Here is a 21,007-nt window from a genome sequence, read left to right on the forward strand (position 1 = left end):
AAAAAACAATTAGCACTTCGTATTCAGGACAAAAGGTTATGTTTGGGGAAAATGATTGAGTACCATACTCCATATTTTCAAGCATAGTGGTGGCTGCATCATGTAATGGGCGTGCTTGTAATTGTTAAGGACTTGGGGGGGGTGAGTGGCCAAGTTAGTTTACTTAAAAATCTAAAGCTTTTAGAGACCTACCCAGAAAGACTCACAGCGGTCTACTGTAGACCCACTTCTTCTCAACTTCGCCTCATGTCAAAATGTGTGTGCCAGAAGCACCACATCTCTGGAGTCCTTCCATCTACATCTGAACAGATTTATCCCAGTTTTGTCTAATAAAATGTTAATTACATTGACATTATTATAACCACATTCAGATTGAGTTTTTGTGTGGATACTTATATTAAAGAGTTTACGTATAGGAACCAGTGCCCAACAAACTCAATTTCCAGGTCTACCTCCTCAAAAGGACAGCCAGTGGAACAAATTATGTGCCTTATGTAAAGATTTGAATGTTCTAAATATACATTTCCTTCCAGGAGAGCTCATAGGTATTCAGTACCTGTAAAACCAGACCGGCCAGCCCTTCCAGAATATGCATGCAGAGGCAGCCAATAAGATGCTGGAGCACATCACTCGAAGAAGATGAGGACTTCAGGGATGGAACAGAGGATGAACTGTTGGTGCTCTGCAGCTCTCTGACATCCCGGAGATAGTATCTGATGACATCACAGCAGAAATGCTGGAGTCCATCCCTGGTGACACTACAGAAGTCCCTGGTGAGGTAGTTGTAAATGCTAGTTCACCATTTCAGGGGTTGTGTTGTTAAACGGGTTGAAGACATGATTAACATTTTATCACAGCACTTAAAACTTATGTAATTACAGGCTGTGGATCAGGATGGCTTCACTGGCATGGCCAACAATGACAAGCTGGCAGAGTACCTGGTACAGCCACATAGTTCTTCTGGCCCCACTCGGTCAAACCAGCCAGCTTTCACTATAAAATCCTTGTGGAAGAAGCTGAGCCAGCGTGACAAGAACCAGATAGTTTATGCTGCCCCTCACCAAGACAGGCTGGTGATTGATTGCATCCGGTCACAAAAAAACAATACCTGTATCCCTGGAGAGGAGATACACTCGGGGAAGCGGGGGTTAATCTGCCCAGTGGGCTGACCGCTGCCATGTGGTAGTGTCAAAAGAATGTTCAATCCCAATGATGATTGCTAAACAATTATTTAATTTTTGACCAATCCCAGAGGTTTGTAAGAACCTGGGTTTAATAATAATTAGGCAAAGACTCAACTTCTGCAAAAGGTCTGTAAGGTTTATTCAGAGAATGTTCTAAAGTCCGAAATGCAAAGACATGTCATTTTATAACTCACCCCCACCTACTTACACACACACACACACACACACACACCACACACACACACACACACACACACACACACACAGAGTTTATCACTTTTCTACCCGCCTTGGCAGTTTCTCTCCATTCCTTTCCTCCCCAGATAAGAGGGACCTTGGAAGGAGCCTCTTTCCTGTTGTCCTTTGTTCTCTCAACTCTCACACCACTACACAGCAACACAATGATCTAGTCACACATATTATGGAATTATGACTACTAACACATTTAAATGATTTCAGGGTGGAATCCTTTAGTCATTACTTTAAACACATTCCCTTATCAGGTAGAGACCGTGTTCACCTGACTGTGTCTACCCTAGTCCTCAGAAGATGGGGAAGGCAGCTCGGACAAGGTGGACCCTCATTCCGCGGGACTACAAGAAGATCAGACAGTGGGTGGTGACAAATAGCACACTGCAGTTGTATGAAGTGAACCAGAACACCTGAGTGCAGTGGCACAACAGCAGGTAGAAGACTCAGGACGTGTCAGTGCTCCTCCAGGGCATTCAGCTCCCTCACCCATAAGCCACAGAGCCTCTGCAGCCTGCAAAAACCTGCCCTGTTGCCCCTCAGTACAACCAAGAAGAGCATGTATAACAGCTACCTCCAAAACACAGCAGGGCAGGCCAAAACTAAGAACGCACAGCCCCGGCTGGACCACTTCCAATCATGCACAGATGCAGCTATTCACCGAAGCGCCAGCTGTCTGTAGCCCCGAATGTCTGTGGCACCAGTAGTGGTGGACTGGTCCAGTCCTGAACTGCCCTGGACAGTGCTTTGTGCCATTTGTTTCCCATGTGACGTCCCAGACAACACCGGCTCCCACAGCAGCTTCATCCGTAACCCTACTCCCCGACACAAAACAAGCTTACAAAAGGACTTAGAGGCAACATATAGACAAAAAAAAATGGGCAGTTCAATAACAAGCAGACAGGCACTGCCTTTGTAAAGTACTCAACAATATAGTACTCTCAACAATTCCATGCATGTTTGAACTATTGTGTTGGCCATGGCTTGGGTTTGTTTATTGTAGCTTTTTGCTGGGTTTTTAAACTTCCCTTGTTTTGAGAATATTTCTTAAATTGTACATTTGGTTAAAACTCCACCTGCATGCTCCACAATAACAAGAGACACCCATAATAAATACATTATAAAGCATACAAGTCTTGGCATTTAACAAATAACTCAATTCCATGTGGTTCGTATTCCAGCCTTTGATGAGAGCCATGAGAGAAATATTTGCAAGTGGGTAAAAATATTTGAATTCGATCACTTTAAAGCATCCCTTTTGATTTAAACAAAAACTTTCCTACATGTTTGATCATGGAATAAGTAGTAAGAAAGTTAATTTGTGGACCTGAATGCCAAGCAGATCAAAGTTGACCCGAAGTGTACACGTTAAATAATTTACAGGTTTAAAGGTTAAAGAAGCTATACGTAATATTTTTGCATTGTAATTCAGAAAATGTCCCTTGTATAGCTGCAATAGTAGTTGAATGATAGTGTTTCAAAGTTTTATTTTTTTCAAGCCATAGTGTTCAGAATCATTGTACCATTAAATAGCTTTTCAATAAACTAAAAAAGAAAGTATTTTCAGCTGGTGGATAAACTGTAAGTAAAAGACAAGCACGAGTTGCTTGCACTAGATACCCCATTTCATTTTTTTCTTTCACAAAATTATAAAATACACTGAACAAAAATATAAAAATGCAACATGTAAAGTTTTGGTCCCATTTTTCATGAGCTGAAATAAAATATCCTAGAATTGTTTGCAATTTTGTCATACAACACAATGCCACAGATGTCTCAAGTTGAGGGAGCGTGCAATTGGCACGCTTGACTGCAGGAATGTCCACCAGAGCGGTTTCCAGATAATTGAAAGTACATTACTCTACCATAAGCTGCTCCTAACGTTGTTTTAGATATTTTGGCACTACGTCCAACTGGCCTTACAACTGTAGACGTGTAAACAGTATGTTTGTAATCAAGGCCTTTTGTGGGTAAAAATTCATTCTGACCCATGGCTGCACCCCTGCCCAGTCAAGTGGAGTGAAATCCATAGATTAGGGCCTAAATAATTTATTTAAAAATGGATTGATTTCCTTATATTAACTGTAACTCTGTAAAATCATAGAAATTGTTGTATGTTGCGTTTATATTTGGTTCAGTATGCGTATGTGAGGTTTTGTTCAAATCAAAAGGGTTGCTGTTAAAAAGTGATTAAATTAAAATGGATTTACCCATGTCAGACATCAGTGACTGTGCTCCCACCAGCATGGCAGCGCCCATGCTCCCAACTGGAATTATAGTATGGCCTCAAGAGTGCTTAGTATGGTACATATGATTAAAATAGCTAGAAATGCATTTGTCTTCATGTCCTTTGTAATCAAGATCAAGTAAGGTCTGAACACCGATGATGAGACAGCCTACAGGAAGGTCAGAGACCTGGCAGTGTGGTGCCAGGACAACCTCTCCCTCAACATCAGCAAGACAAAATTAGATGATAGTGGACTACAGGAAACAGTGGGCTGAGCACACCCCCATTCACATCTAGAGGAGCAGGTTGAGAGATACTAGTTCTTCGTTGTACAACTCACTAAAGACCTATCACGATCCAAAGACATCACAGTTGTGAAGAGAGCATGATATCGCCTCTCCCCCCGCAGGAGGCTTGGCATGGGCGCTCAGATCTTTAAAAAGTTCTACAGCTGCACCATTGAGAGCATCTTGACTGGCTGCATCAGCTCTTGGTATGGCAACTACTTGGCATCCGACCACAAGGCGCTACAGAGGGTAGTGTGTACAGCCCAGTACATCACTGGGGCCAAGCTCCCTGCTACACAGAACCTCTACACCAGACAGTGTAAGAGGAAGGCCTTAAAAATGGTCAAAGTCTTCAGCCACCCAAGTCATAGACTTCCCACTGCTACCGCGTGGCAAGCGTGACCAGAGCGACAAGCCTGGGACCAAAAAGCAACTTAACAGCTTCTACCCCCAAACCATAAGACTGCTGAACAGCTAATCAAATTGCTACCCCGACGATTTACATTGACCCCCCTTTTTTGCACTGGCTCTATGCACTCACTGGACTCTACCCACAGTGACACATACTACACTGACACTCCAACACACACACACACACACACACACACACACAGCTGCCACTCTGTTAATGATCTATCCTTATTGCCTAGTCATTTTTACCCCCACATATTACCTCAACTACCACGTACCCTACACATTGAACTCCGTACTGTTCCCCCTTGTATAGATCCTGGTTGTTGTTCCTTTATTGTTACAGTTTCCTTTCTTAAGTAAGCATTTCACAGTACACCCTACACCTGTTGAATTCAGCACTTGACAAATACAATTTGATTTCAAAATATAGCAATTGCTTTTAGGGATCACCTTATCATTAATCAATCATCTATGCATGATGTTTTGGCTGATTGAATTGATGCAGGTGGTATATAAATTCCTGACCCACACTGATATCTCTGCTACCAATCTTGAAACAGTGCACCAGCCAAACATTGAACCAAAGTGTTTTTCAACAAAATGAAGACACCTTAGAAAACCAAAATAACCTATTCCCCAAAAATATGGCAGCATGACTGATAGAGCACTAATCCAATAAATGATTCAGGTTTCCATGGCATGATGATCTTCAGAGGATGGTTCACTGTTGGGGTTACCGTCTGTGTTACTCTCTGTGCTGCTCCTAAAAAAGGAGACCCTTGTAACTGTGCTCTTTCCAGCAGTTTCCTTCCCAGATTCAATGCCAACCATGCCTGTAATAACAAATGCACATAAACACAATATGACCAACAAATTGCAACGTAACAATTACAATAAAATGTAGAACAGTTAACACGCTATGTCATACACTAAGTATTCACTTAATTCAAAATATATGTTGAGACCAAGTTATTCTCAAACATCTTTCGAAAAGTCTGAAGAGGTAAAACTGTAGGTAGTGAACTGAAGGGATAGCTGGGAACGGCACAAACTCAACCATGGCTGGGAACCATACCATTCTACCTATTCTGCCGACGCAAGAATTCTGGATCAAAAGGCGCTTAGTGGCATTTTTAAAGGCCACATCTTGGCAGTGTAGATACATTTTCGCATATAAATCAATTTCCTGCAATCCTAAAGAATTTAGCCATGGCTAATGCAGTGCTAAATTAATTGTTTTGGGCATTTTCAATTCTCCCAGTAGTTCAAAAATATATCAACATACACAAAAAAATAAAGAAACGTTCTCACTATCAACCAAGTTTATTTTCAGCAAACTTAACATATGTAAATATTTGTATTAACAAGATTCAACGACTGAGAAACTGAACAAGTTCCACAGACATGTGATTAACATAAATGGAATGTGTCCCTGAATAGGGGGGGGTGTAAAAAATCTAAAGTGTGGCCACCAGCTGCATTAAGTACTGCAGTGCATCTCCTCATGTACTACACCAGATTTGCCAGTTCTTGCTGTGAGATGTTACCCCACTCTTACACCAAGGACACCGCAAGTTCCCAGACATTATTACGGGGAATGGCCCTAGCCCTCACCCTCCGATCCAACAGGTCCCAGACATGCTCAATGGGATTGAGATCCAGGCTATTCGCTGGCCATGGCAGAACACTGACATTCCCGTCTTGCAGGAAATCACACACAGAACGAGCAGTATGGCTGGTGGCATTGTCATGCCGGAGGGTCATGTCAGGATGAGCCTGCAGGAAGGGTACCACATGAGGGAGAAGGATGTCTTCCCTGGAACGCACAACGTTGCCTGCAATGACAACAAGCTCAGTCCGATGATGCTGTGACACACCAACCCCAGACCATGACGGACCCTCCACCTCCAAATTGATCCCTCTCCAGAGTACAGGCCTCTGTGTAACGCTCATTCCTTCAACGATAAACGCAAATCCGACCATCGCCCCTGGAGACACAAAACAACGACTCGACAGTGAAGAGCACTTTTTGCCAGTCCTCTCTGGTCCAGCGACGGTGGGTTTGTGCCCATAGGCGACGTTGTTGCTGGTGATGTAAGGCAGGTCCTCACCAGACAACAGCCCACTGCCTACAAAAGCCCTCAGTCCAGCCTCTCTCAGCCTATTGCGGACAGCCTGAGCCCTGATGGAGGGATTGTGCGTTCCTGGTGTAACTCAGGCAGTTGTTGCCATCCTGTACCTGTCCCGCAGGTGTGATGTTCGGATGTACCGGTCCTGTGCAGGTGTTGTTACACGTGGTCTGCCACTGCGAGGACGATCAGCTGTCCGTCCTGTCTCCCTGTAGTGCTATCCTAGGTGTCTCACAGTACGGACATTGCAACTTATTGCCCTGGCCACATCTACAGTCCTCATGCCTCCTTGCAGCATGCCTAAGGCACGTTCACTCAGATGAGCAGGGACCCTGGGCATATTTATTTGGGTGTCTTTCAGAGTTAGTAGAAAGAGCTCTTCAGTGTCCTAAGATTTCATAACTGCAACCTTAATTGCCTACCATCTGTAGGCACCTACCACCTACCATCATAAGCTGTTAGTGTCTTAATGAACATGCACCAGTGGAACGGCTGTTAATTGTTTGTTTCACTGAACAAGCATTGGAAACAGTGTTTAAACCCTTCACAATTAATATCTGTGAAGTTTTAGATTCAAATTCTTTGAAAGACAGGTTCCTGAAAAAGGGACCTTTTTTGCTGAGTTTATATAGATAATATTTTCTACATTCTTTGAATCTGGTTTTAGAGTCATTTAAGTTAAAACAGAAAACGTTTTCAAACACAAAAAAATCAGTGTTAAAAATAATTTTAAAAAGGCCCCATCTTGGCAATGTAGATATATACACACACATATATATACACACATACATATACACACACTGTACCAGTCAAAAGTTTGGACACACCTACTCATGCAAGGGTTTTCTTTATTTTTACTACTTTCTGGAGTAATAATGAAGACATCAAAACTATGAAATAACACATGGAATCATGTAGTAACCAACAAAGTGTTAAGCAAATCAAAATATATTTTACATTTGAGATTCTTCAGAGTAGCCACCCTTTGCCTTGATGACAGCTTTGCACACTCTTGGCATTTTCTCAACCAGCTTCATGAGGTAGTCACCTGGAATGCATTTCAATTAACAGGTGTGCCTTGTTAAAATGTAATTTGTGGAATTTCCTTCTTAATGAGTTTGAGCCAATCAGTTTTAGGGGTGGTAAACAGAAGATTCTGTAAAATACCAAGTCCATATTATGACAAGAACAACTCAAATAAGCTAAGAGAAACAGTCCATCATTTCATTAAGACATGAAGGTCAGTCAATCTGGAAAATGTCAAGAACTTTGAAAGTTTCTTCAAGTGCAGTCGCAAAAACCATCAAGCTCTATGATGAAACTGGCTCTCATGAGGACCGCCACAGGAAAGGACGACCCAGAGTTACCTCTGCTGCAGAGGATAAGTTCATTAAGCGTTACCAGCCTCAGAAATTGCAGCCCAAATAAATGCTTCAGAGTTCAAGTAACAGACACATTTCAACATCAACTGTTCAGAGGAGACTGCGTTAAGCAGGACTTCAAGGTCGAATTTCTGTGGAGAAACCACTACTAAAAGGACACCAATAAGAAGAGACTTGCTTGGGCCAAGAAACACGAGCAATGGACATTAGACCGGTGGAAATCTGTCCTTTGGTTTGATGTGTCCAAATTGGAGATTTTATTTTCCAACCGCCGTATCTTTATGAGACGCAGAGTAGGTGAATGGATGATATCTGCATGTGTGGTTCCCAATGTGTAGCATGGAGGAGGTGTGATGGTGTGGGGTGCTTTGCTGGTAACACTGTTAGTGATATATTTAAAATTCAAGGCACACTTAACCAGCATGGCTACCACAGCACTCTGAGTTGTTCCGCCGAGTGAAAGAAAGCAGCCAACAAGTGCTCAGCATGTGGGAACACCTTCAAGACAGTTGGAAAGGCATTCCTTGTAAAGCTGGTTGAGAAAATGCCAGAAGTCTGCAAAGCTGTCAAAGGCAAAGTGTAGCTACTTTGAAGAATCTAAAATAGAACATGTATTTTGATTTGTTTAACACTTCTTTGGTTACTACATGACTCCATATGTGTTATTTCATCATTTTAATGTCTTCACTATTATTCTACAATGTAGGAAATAAAAATAAATAAAAACCCTTGAATGAGTAGGTGTCCAAACTTTTGACTGGTACTGTATAAATACATTTCTTACCGTTTGGACTGAAGTGACCCGATAAAGTATTACAATGGCAGAAAAATCCCTGCTATGGTACAGGAATTACACTCACCTTGCGGATCAGTGTCATGCCCACCCTCTTGATTTGACTGGATTGCAAAGGAACTCTCTCTGAGCTCTGCAGGACTGAACTGTAGGAAATATAAAAAGGACAGGCAGAAACACACCCATTCAATTGAAATGCAATCCATTATGATAAGAGTTCAGCTATAACTAAAAAGTAAACTTACAGACAGATCCCTAGGGGTGGTGACTGGCTGTGGTCCTTTGCAGCACAGCAGAGAGAAAGGTCTCTGCTTGGTCTTGGGGTGCTCCTTGAAACACAGGCTGAACACCTTCGCAGGGAGGCAGACATCCCAGTTGTATGGATGGTCGTTCACAAGATCAGACACCATCCTGTTGGTGTTAAGGTCACCATGGTCAAATATGAAATTAAACACCATATTTAAATATATATATATAATTTTACCTTTTTTAACTAGCCAAGTCATAGAAAGAAATGTGTCTAAAACACAAACCTGCTGATCAGTGTCTGTGTGGTCAGATCCAGTGATCCAACTTGCCGATGACGGTATAAGAGAGAGAACCCACTCAGCTTTAGATGACTCTTCAAAGCAACGTTGATCTGAAACATGAATAAATGGAAACAGCTCATGTTTGTTTAATGAACCGCTTCTGACCTATTGAACTCTACCGCATATATGAACCAAAATCAAAGTTGTACTTCTGCAAGGTACACTCCAACAGTATGTGGACACCAGCTCGTCAAACATTTCCTTCCAAAATCACGGGCATTAATATGGAGTTGGTCCCCCTTTGCTGCTATAACAGCCTCCACTCTCCTGGGAAGGCTGTGGACTAATGTTGGAACATGTCTGCAGGAATTTGCTTCCATTCAGCCACAAGATCAGTAGTGAAGTCATGGACAGATGTTGGGCGATTATGCCTGGCTTGCAATCTGCGTTCCAAATGTGTTTGATGGGTTTGAGGTCAGGGCTCTGTGCAGGCTAGTCAAGTTCTTTGCACTGATCTAAAAAAAAAAATTCTGTATGGACCTTACTTTGTGCATGGGGGCATTGTCATGCTGAAACAGGAAAGGGCCTTCCCCAAACTGTTGCCACGAAGTTGGAAGCACAGAATCGTACAGAACGTCATTGTATGCTGTAGCATTAAGATTTCCCTTCGGAAACTAAGGGACCGAGCCAGAACCATAAAAAATAAATAATAAAAACAGGCCAAGACCATTATTCCTCCTCCATCACCAAACTTCACAGTTGGCACTATGCCAAAACCAGATTTGTCCGTCAAATGGTGTACCGTGACTCGTCACTCCAGAGAACACATCTCAATTGCTTCAGGGTTCATGCTTTACACCACTCCAGCCGACGCTTGGCATTGCGGCTGCTTGGCCATGGAAACCCATTTCATGAAGCTCCTGACAAACAGTTATTGTGCTGATGTTGCTTCCAAAGGCAGTAACTCCACAATAACAGCACTAGCAGTTGACCGGGGCAGCTCTAGCGGGGGAGAAATTTGACGAACTGATTTATTGGAAAAGTGGCATCTTATGACAGTGCCACATTGAAAGTCACTGAGCTCTTCAGTAAGGCCATGTCTGTGTTCGATTTTATAAACCGGTCAGCAACGGGAATGCCCGAAATAGCCAAATCCACTAATTTGAAAGGGTGTCCACATACCTGTTACACATACACTATATACACTGCTCAAAAGAATAAAGGGAACACTAAAATAACACATCCTAGATCTGAATGAAATATTCTTATTAAATACTTTTTTCCTTACATAGTTGAATGTGCTGACAACAAAATCACACAAAAATTATCAATGGGAATCCAATTTATCAACCCATGGAGGTCTGGATTTGGAGTCACACTCAAAATTGAAGTGGAAAACCACACTACAGGCTGATCCAACTTGATGTCCTTAAAACAAGTCAAAATGAGGCTCAGTAGTGTGTGTGGCCTCCACGTGCCTGTATGACCTCCCTACAACGCCTGGGCATGCTCCTGATAAGGTGGCAGATGGTCTCCTGAGGGATCTCCTCCCAGACCTGGACTAAAGCATCCGCCAACTCCTGGACAGTCTGTGGTGCAACGTGGTGTTGGTGGATGGAGCGAGACACGATGTCCCAGATGTGCTCAATTGGATTCAGGTCTGGGGAACGGGCGGGCCAGTCCATAGCATCAATGCCTCCCTCTTGCAGGAACTGCTGACACACTCCAGCCACATGAGGTCTAGCATTAGGAGGAACCCAGGGCCAACAGCACCAGCATATGTTCTCACAAGGGGTCTGAGGATCTCATCTCGGTACCTAATGGCAGTCAGGCTACCTCTGGCAAGCACATGGAGGGCTCTGCGGCCCCCCCAAAGAAATACCACCCCACACCATGACTGACCCACCGCCAAACCGGTCATGCTGGAGGATGTTGCAGGCAGCAGAACGTTCTCCACGGTGTCTCCAGACTCTGTCACATGTGCTCAGTGTGAACCTGCTTTCATCTGTGAAGAGCACAGGGCGCCAGTGGCGAATTTGCCAATCTTGGTGTCCTCTGGCAAATGCCAAACGTCCTGCACGGTGTTGGGCTGTAAGCACAACCCCCACCTGTGGACGTCGGGCCCTCATACCACCCTCATGGAGTCTGTTTCTGACCGTTTGAGCAGACACATGCACATTTGTGGCCTGCTGGAGGTCATTTTGCAGGGCTTTGGCAGTGCTCCTCCTTGCAACAAAAGCGGAGGTAGCGGTCCTGCTGCTGGGTTGTTGCCCTCCTACGGCCTCCCACGTCTCCTGATGTACTGGCCTGTCTCCTGGTAGCGCCTCCATGCTCTGGACACTACGCTGACAGACACAGCAAACCTTCTTGCCACAGCTCGCATTGATGTGCCATCCTGGATGAGCTGCACTACCTGAGCCACTTGTGTGGGTTGTAGACTACGTCTCATGCTACCACTAGCGTAAAAGCACCGCCAGCATTCAAAAGTGACCAAAACATCAGCCAGGAAGCATAGGAACTGAGAAGTGCAGAACCACTCCTTAATTGGGGGTGTCTTGCTAATTGCCTATAATTTCCACCTGTTTTCTATTCCATTTGCACAACAGCATGTGCAATTTATTGTCAATCAGTGTTGCTTCCTAAGTGGACAGTTTGATTTCCCAGAAGTGTGATTGACTTGGAGTTACATTGTGTTGTTTAAGTGTTCCCTTTATTTTTTTGAGCAGTGTATATACAAAAGCATGATGTGACAAAATATATCTCTCACCTTACTGGTAAAGTTCTTCTTCAGTCGAACAAGGATTCCAAAAGGGAAGCCAAAGTGAGAGATGACTTCAGCTACATGTTGTGCTACCTCAGTAGAGCTACAACATCTCAGGGGGAAGGCCTCCACCCATTTGGAGTAGAAGTCTGTCAAGGTCAGAACGTACTGGTGTCCGTTCAATGTCAAGGGCAGCGGCCCTCTGATGTCTATAACCAGCCACTCCCATGCGTCTTTGATCTGGGTAAGAATGGGAGACAATATATAGTACTGTTTTAATGACACTTATAAACATGTTCCTCAGACCTTTCTTGGTTTTAGATCCAGAGGTTGACTGTCACAATTGCATTAGAAAAATACATGCCAATGAATCAATGATCAACTTGGAGGCTCTATCACTAACCCTGTATTAGAGACAATGTTTACACATCCTTCATTACCTCTATTATGTGCTTGAGGGGTGGAAGTTGGAACTCCATGTTCTCACATGCCACCTGAAAATGAAGTGTATCATTGATATTTTTTTTTGCATCAGTTACTGGCATATAGCATAAGCTTTTGGTTGTTCTTGCGAGTAAACAACTTACCTTCGGGGAAACATCTTTGACTGCCCAGGTAATACTCTGTAAAGATCAATATGGTGAAAATATGAAAAAGTCTGCTTCGAGCAAAACTCCAGGAAATAATCCCTGTACATCTGGCAAAGCAATAGCATTGCTCAACTCAGCGCCAATGAACATGTGCCAATTTAACCTCAGTTTGCGTAGTACATCAAGGCCGAGTTGAGCAACAAATGAGGAAAAAGTCAGAGGTTGTATTAAAAGTACCTTCTTTTGAAAGTTTTTTGGATAGTCGAATATAGTCGGGACTGCGTCTGGCGTGAGGCGTTGACGTATGTCCCTCCCGCAAATATACTTGTCTTCAAAGTGAACAGAGCACACACGGTGGTTTTGTTGCGGATTCCACCCTTTACACTTCATATTAATAATCCATTGTTTGCGTCTTTCAGGATCATTTTTGGGGAATCTGTTACCAAAACATTCATACGTCAAATTGGCATCACAATTACAGCTATCAAATGAAGAGTAAATCCATGAATGGTTTATGCAACAGATTTCTAAGAGAACAGCATAGCTAAATTCTCCTGCAAACCATTTGTACTAGCTAGTTGAACCAGACCTCTAACACTCAGAAAGCTCAGATTCAAACTCTACAAGTGTTATGTCAATATACATTAGTTTATCATCAAAGAGTTTTGCTGAGCAACTTTCTTCATTTAATCCCGTTACGGCCGGTGTGTACTTCCAAAAAAGTTCTAAATAAAAATGTACAAGCAACCAAAAAAGCTCCTCCAATGTAAATCACTCCTTACTGGCACACACAGGTCAAAAGTCTACAACTCAATTTGTTTTCCCTTTGGATATTGGTTAATACATTCAGAGTTCTCTCATCAATACCTATTTGACGGAAGGTCCTAGGATGACATATTTAGAATCAGATGACGATAGAGGCCAAGGTACAGCCTTTAAAAAATATATATATATATGATTTAACATATTTTGTTTAAAAATATGAGCTCAAACATACAAATAATTCATGTTTAATGGCTTCCAATCCACATGCTAGAGATTGATAGTCTAGTGTGGTGTTCCCTGACCTCTATTAATCCACAAAGAAAACATTTTCAATAGCTTCCAGTCCACATGACATACACATCTAAAACCACTCAATAATAGGTCACTGATCTCTCCTCCATAGGAGGGAAATTTAATTTTCCATTTCACTGATTTTACATGAATATTTCCTCTGGTAGGTCTAATTTTCAATAGCTCACTGTCCATATGAGCTATAGATCTCTAAAGACAAGTGTGGTGGGTTCTTTGACCTGTCTTATAACATTTTTTATTATTATTCCTCCCCTTTGTTTTACTACAAATATTTATCTTATTACAAATGTGGTTATTATTTCACATACAGATCTACTATTTTTTTCTCCCCAATTTCGTGGTATCCTAATTGGTAGTTACAGTCTTGTCTCATCGCTGCAACTCCCCTACGCACTGCTTCTTGACATACTACTCGCTTAATCCGGAACCCCTAGCACAGATCAAAATCCAAATAAATTGTCATTTGACCACAAAAATCAACATTTTGAAATGGCCATCTCAGTCTCCGGACTTGAACCCTATGGCTTGAACCCTATGGCACTCCATATTAGAAGTTGACCAATTAAATCGGAATGGCCGATTAATTAGGGCCAATTTCAAGTTATAACAATCGGTAATCAGCATTTTTGGACACCGATCATGGCCGATTAAATTGCACTCCACGAGGAGACTGCGTGGCAGCCTGTTATGCGAGTGCAGCAAGGAGCCAAGGTAAGGTGCTAGCTAGCATTAAACGCATCTTATTTTTTTTAAATCAATCTTAATTCTACATGGTTGATGATATTACTAGTTTATCGAGCTTGTCCTGTGTTGCATATAATCGATGCGGTGCCTGTTAATTTATCATTGAATCATAGCCTACTTCGCCAAACGGGTGATTTAACAAGCGCATTCGAGAAAAAAAAGCGCTGTTGTTGCACCAATATGTACCTAACCATTAACATCAACGCCTTTCTTAAAATCAATACACAAGTATATATTTTTAAACCTGCATCTTTAGTTAAGAAATTAGTGTTAGCAGGCAATATGAAACTAGGGAAATTGTGTCACTTCTCTTGCGTTCATTGCACGCAGTCAGGGTATATGCAACAGTTTGGGCCGCCTGGCTCGTTGCGAACTAATTTGCCAGAAGTTTACGTAATTATGACATAACATTGAAGGTTCTGCAATGTAACAGGAATATTTAGACTTATGGATGCCACCCGTTAGATAAAATAAGGAACGGTTCCATATTTCACTGAAAGAATAAACGTTTTATTTTCGAAATGATAGTTTCCGGATTACCATATTAATGACCTAAGCCTCTTATTTCTGTGTGTTATGTTATTATTAAGTCTATGATTTGATATTTGATAGAGCAGTTTGACTGAGCGGTGGTAGGCAGCTGCAGGCTCGTAAGCATTCAGTCAAACAGCACTTTTGTACGTTTGCCAGCAGCTCTTCGCAATGCTTCAAGTATTGCACTGTTTATGACTTCAAGCCTATCAACTCCCGAGATTAGGCTGGTGTAACCTACGTGAAATGGCTAGCTAGTTAGCAGGGTGCGCGCAAATAGCTTTTCAAAGGTCACTCACTCAGACTTGGAGTAGTTGTTCCCAAGGGTTCACGGCTTTTGTGGAGTGATGGGTAACGATGCTTCGAGGGTGGATGTTGTCGATGTGTTCCTGGTTCGAGCCCAGGTAGGGGCGAGGAAGCTATACTGTTACACTGGCAATACTAAAGTGCCTATAAGAACATCCAATAGTCAAAGGTATAATAAATACAAATGGTAGAGAGAGAAATAGTCCTATAATTCCTATAATAACTACAACCTAAAACTTCTTACCTGGGAATATTGAAGACTCATGTTAAAAGGAACCACCAGCTTTCATACGTTCTGAGCAAGGAACTTAAACGTTAGCTTTTTTACATGGCACATATTCCACTTTTACTTTCTTCTCCAACACTTGGTTTTTGCATTATTTAAACCAAATTGAACATGATTCATTATTTATTATTATTTATTTGCTAAATTGATTTTAATAATGTATTATAAAGTTAAAATAAGTGTTCATTCAGTATTGTTGTAATTGTCATTACTACAAATAAATAAATAAAAATTGGCCAATTAATCGGTATCGGCTTTTTGGGTCCTCCAATAATCGGTATCGGCTTTGAAAAATCATAATCGGTCGACCTCTACTCCATATGCACAGAATTAAGAATAAAGGATCTAGAAAGATTCTGAATGGAGGCAAGGTCTAAGACTCCTCCCAACGTGTTCTCCAATCTCATAAATCATCTTATAATAAGGCTTAGTGTAGAGTACAGTGTGTCTAGAAAATCAAAGGTGAGGAATTTTGAAAATAAAAAGGTATACCTTTGATAAGAGGCAACAAAGCCACCGCAATGGTCTGTAGTGCATATGGAAAGTGAGCTATTGAAAATTAGACCAATCATGGGAACTATTCATGTAAAATCAGTGAAATAAAAAATAAAAGCAATTCTGAGTGGTGTAGCCTACTATGGACAATGAGGGAGGTCAGAGACTTACAGTACCAGTCAAAAGTTTGAACACCTACTCATTCATGGGTTTCTTTATTTTTACTACTTTCTAGGGTAATAGCGAAGACATCAAAACTATGAAATAACACATATCATGTAGCAAACAAAAAAACAAAAAAGTGTTAAACAAATCAAAAAAATATTCAAAGTAGCCACCCTTTGGGGCGGCAGGTAGCGTTGGGCCAGTAACTGAAAGGTTGCTGGATCGAATCCCTGAGCTGACAAGGTCAAAATGTGTTGTTCTGCCCCTGAACAAGTCAGTTATAACACACTGTTCTCCGGTAGGCCGTCATTGTAAATAAGAATTAGTTCTTAACTGACTTGTCTGTTACATTTTTATTTTATTGCCTTGATGTCAGCTTTGCACACTCTTGGCATTCTCTCAAACACCTGGAATGCGCTTCCAACAGTCTTGAAGGAGTTCCCACATATGCTGAGCACTTGTTGGCTGCTTTTCCTTCACTCCGCAGTCCAACTTATCCCAAACCACCTCAATTGGGTTCAGGTGATTGTGGAGGCCAGGTCATCTGATGCAGCACTCACTCTCATTCTTGGTAAAATAGCCCTTACACAGCCTGGAGGTGTGTTTGGTCATTGTTCTGTTGAAAGACAAATGATAGTCCCACTAAGTGCAAACCTGAATGCTGTGGTAGCCATGCTGGTTAAGTGTGCCTTGAATTCTAAATAAATCCCTGACAGTGTCACCAGCAAAGCACCCCCACACGCTTCACAATGGGAACCACACATACGGAGATCTTCCTTTCACCTACTCTGCATCTCACAAATACATGCTGGTTGGGAACCAAAAATCTCAAATTTGGATTTCTACCTGTCTAATGTCTATTGCTCGTGTTTCTTGGCCCAAGCAAGCATCTTCTTATTATTGGTGTCCTTTAGTAATGGGTTCTTTGCAGCAATTCAACCATGAAGGCCTGATTCTCGCAGTCTCCTCTGAACAGTTGATGTTGAGATGTGTCTGTTACTTGAACTCTGAAGCATTTATTTGGGCTGCAATCTGAGGAACTGGGAACTCTAATAAACATATCCTCTGCAGCAGAGGTAACTCTAGGTCTTCCTTTCCTGTGGCAATCCTCATGAGAGCCAGTTTCATCATGGAGCTTGATGGTTTTTGCAACTGCACTATAAGAAACTTTCAAAGTTCTTCAAGTTGTCCAGATTGACTGACCTTCAATGTCTTAAAGTAATGGACTGTTTTTTCTCTCTGATTATTTGAGAAGTTCTTGCCATAATATGGACTTGGTATTTTACCAAATATGGCTATCAAAGGGGAGGAACAAAAAAGTGTAACTTTGCTAAGAGAATTGAAGGAAACCACCACCCTTTGTCTGTAGATCATATGGATAGGAAGGTATTGAAATATGCCAATAAAATCTGATCAGTGGTAAACTGAAATTCTATTGAATGTAGCATGGATGGGGGGGGGGTCAGTGACTTCACATTGTCGTTTTACATCTCCATTTCACCTGGATGTGAAGGGTTTGGAAAGTACCCTTGTAAATTAGTCAAATATAGCATTGTAGTTAGACGTAACTAATAGAAATGTTGGGCCATTCGGCAACTAGAGTCCCTATGCAGTGTGTTTAATCTTCATATTATGGCAAGAACCTCCTGGACGGAATGCAAACATTGTCTTGCTTACACGCAATCACCGGCATTGTACTTTTACAACAGTCCTAGACCAGCTGAGCACCAGAAAACAGCATATTGCCTCCTTTTCGGCTCTGTTAAGAGTAGAGTTCTACCACAGAACAACGAGACAGATATTTCACAGAATGTATAAATGTGAAGCATCCGGTTGGCGTTTCCACTCGCTAGCAAATATGGTGATGCTAGATATTACTGCACTGTTGAAGCTAGAAACCGAAGCATTTCGTTACACCCACAATAACATCTGCCTAACATGTATGTATGTATGTATGTATGTATGTATGCATGTATGTATGTATGTATGTATGGCTTTTGCCAGACATTAGGCAAATTTTGTCATCTGCTGAAACATTTTAATGCCATTCAGTTCTGTTTACAAAATTAAAATCTGTCAAACAGAGTCGACTACATTTTCTAGACTTTACCCTTCGCCAAAGTTGATAAAAATGGCATTGTTTTGGGGTGCAAGGGCGAATTGAGTTATTGCACAGGTTAGAGTAGGCGTTCCCTAAAATAAATATGCAAATAAATGCTAGAACGTGCCAACAGAATTTCACTCGCTCATGTTTGGCTCTGCCCACCTCCTTGTTTGTTCTGCCTACTATGATTAATTTACCCACATTGGAAACGACAGGCTCTGGTCCATCTTGGGTTAGTTATACAAATCTTTGGTTCGACTACTGGTAAAAACAAAGGGTGCACCTTGCTCTCTACCGTCATATGATACTAGATATATCACTCAACCTAGGGACCTTCCGTCAGAGACCTAACTTGTTTTTACTTTAGGATATTCGGGGGTTAACTGCGGTTATTATATGCTGTTAATATAATCATATTATAACGCTTGCAGACATTGTGAATCGGAGCTTTCTGTTTCACGAGCTACAACAGCTGGTTAGAACTTTAGTATGCGTTTGCCTAAGCTAGCTGCCGTAGTAATTTAGTTAGCTAGGCATCAAACGTGGCTCTCGATGTAGTTTTAACAGTAGACTAATACTTACCTAAAAAATCCCACACCAGCTTTGGGGCTGCGGTTTTTGCAGTTGTATGCTGAACACAGTGACAGTGTTGGCATTCTTGTCGCTGTGTGACAGGAACAAATATTAACCGCGCAGGACTACTAACTAGCTAACCACTCTCTGAGGTGTTGCCAATTATAGTTCAGTGAGAATTCTTCTTTGTTGCGGTTTTACGAAGCACTACTTCCAAAACGCTGTATTGCCGCCACCTACTGTGCGGGATGAAAACGTTTTTATTTTTTTTATTAAAATAAAAAGATCCCACTGCCCGCCACTGGGCTTCCTTTCATCACCATATTTGGTAATGAGTGGAAACGCTAACCGGATGCTTCAAATGTATGCGTCTCCTGAAATATCTGGCTCATTGTTCTATCTGCGCACATACTGTACTGTCTTTGACCCAGCCTTTTGCAAGCCTAGTTTTTTTTTAAATTAATTTTATTTTTTATTAACAACAAATCAATACATAAAGCACATGAGGGAACACAAGCATACATAAATTACAAACAATAGACAATCGAGCTAGGTGGTACAATATCACATTACAATTACACAAGGACCTTAAGGGACATGCATATACATACAATTCTAAACAGCTTTTTTGTTAGTAGAGCATTTAACCGTCTTAAAATACAGTTCAATTTCTTTTTGTAGGGTACGAAAATGTGGTTTTCTGTTTGTAAATGTACATTTGTGTATATGAAATTTGGCCAAAAGAATAATGAAATGAATTACATAAAAATGTTTCTGCTTATTTCTATTGTATGTAAAGAGTCCAAACAGTACATCTCTCCACAATAGGGTAAAATCTTCATAAATGTGTTCAATTATAAACCTACTGATGTCTTCCCACAGTTTTCTTACATGCATACAATGCCAAAAAAGATGCAAAACTGTTTCTGGGTGGTCATTACAAAAGGAGCAATTTGAGTTGATGTTTTCCTTAAACTTCTTCATATAGTGGTTGGCAGGATATTATTTAATTTTGTTAACAAGTAGGTATGTGTGTGGCAACATCCAAACTTTTTTCCAACAGATATTATCAATAAATCCATTCCAATAAGGCATGACATAAGGTATACATCATCCTGCTGAAACAAGGTTCGTAATCGCTCTGTTGTTGAATGGACCAAAAGAGAAACAAATCTTTCCTACTGATGAGTCAACAGGGTCAATGGAAGGTAGGCTCTGAGGGTCAGGTCTTGACACGTTCCTGAATAACATAGAAAGACTTGAGGGAATGGCATCTAAAACAATTGCAAAATCTTTAGGTGTTACAGGGACCTTGTAAAGTGATAAGAATTATTTATAACTGAGTAAAAGACCCTCTGCATTTACCAGTTGGCTCACCAATAGGATATTATTTCGGAACCTATATTCTAAAAACAGAGAGGTATTTTTATACAATATATCCTGATTATTCCATATATAATATCTGTGTAGAGAAAAATAGTGTTTATAAGTTAAGGACCATGACAAGAAAACCTGCCGATGAAAAGCAGAAAGTTTCACTGGAACTTTGTCAATATTATAATTGCAAAACAACATGAAGTTAAAGCCACCAAAAGTAGAGAAGACATGATGAGGAATAAAATTCCAGATAGAAGTGGGTCTTCTTAGGAATTGTTTTATCCAATTGATCTTAAAAGTATTATTTAAAGTAGTAAAGTCCAGAACATTCAGTCCACCATTCTCACAAGTGTTCATTACAACAGTTTTCCTAATGTAATGGGCACGGTTTCTCCAAAGAAAGTTGAAAAGCATCTGGTCTATCTCCTTGCTTATTTTACTGTCAAGATATAAAGATAGAGCACCATATGTTAGTCTATAGATACCTTCAGCCTTGGTTATTAGGACTCTACCTTTTAAAGATAAGTCCCTCTGTAGCCATTGATTTAGACTCTTCTGGGTTTTTTTAATAAGAGGGTTAAAATTTAGTAAGCCTCTAGACTTCTGATCCTTTGTAATGGTTATGCCTAAATATGTAAGTTATTCTTTTACTGGAATACCATAATATGAAGGTCACACAATCTTTGACAACTATGAGTTCACATTTATTAATGTTAAGATATAGACCAGACTTTTTGGAAAAGGATTGTATCACATTGATCGATATGGGAATTTGGTTAGCGTCTTTCAGAAAAAGTGTAGTA

At 41.2% G+C, this 21,007-nt stretch overlaps 1 protein-coding gene across 1 annotated transcript; it reads right to left on the minus strand.

Annotated features, from left to right (window-relative positions):
* Positions 1-1,299: 1,299 nt before the first annotated feature.
* On the minus strand, positions 1,300-19,017 carry LOC112259019. The gene is made up of 9 exons (XM_024433776.2): positions 18,837-19,017; positions 12,784-12,982; positions 12,544-12,579; positions 12,397-12,450; positions 11,963-12,196; positions 9,199-9,305; positions 8,911-9,076; positions 8,733-8,811; positions 1,300-5,194 (listed from the first exon to the last, which is right to left on the minus strand). The coding sequence occupies exons 1-9, from the start codon at positions 18,908-18,910 to the stop codon at positions 5,046-5,048; spliced, it is 1,098 nt and encodes a 365-aa protein (XP_024289544.1). The 5' UTR covers positions 18,911-19,017; the 3' UTR covers positions 1,300-5,045.
* Positions 19,018-21,007: the final 1,990 nt, after the last annotated feature.

This window comes from Oncorhynchus tshawytscha, linkage group LG09 (genome assembly GCF_018296145.1).
Source record: "Oncorhynchus tshawytscha isolate Ot180627B linkage group LG09, Otsh_v2.0, whole genome shotgun sequence".
Taxonomy (NCBI): Eukaryota; Metazoa; Chordata; class Actinopteri; order Salmoniformes; family Salmonidae; genus Oncorhynchus; species Oncorhynchus tshawytscha.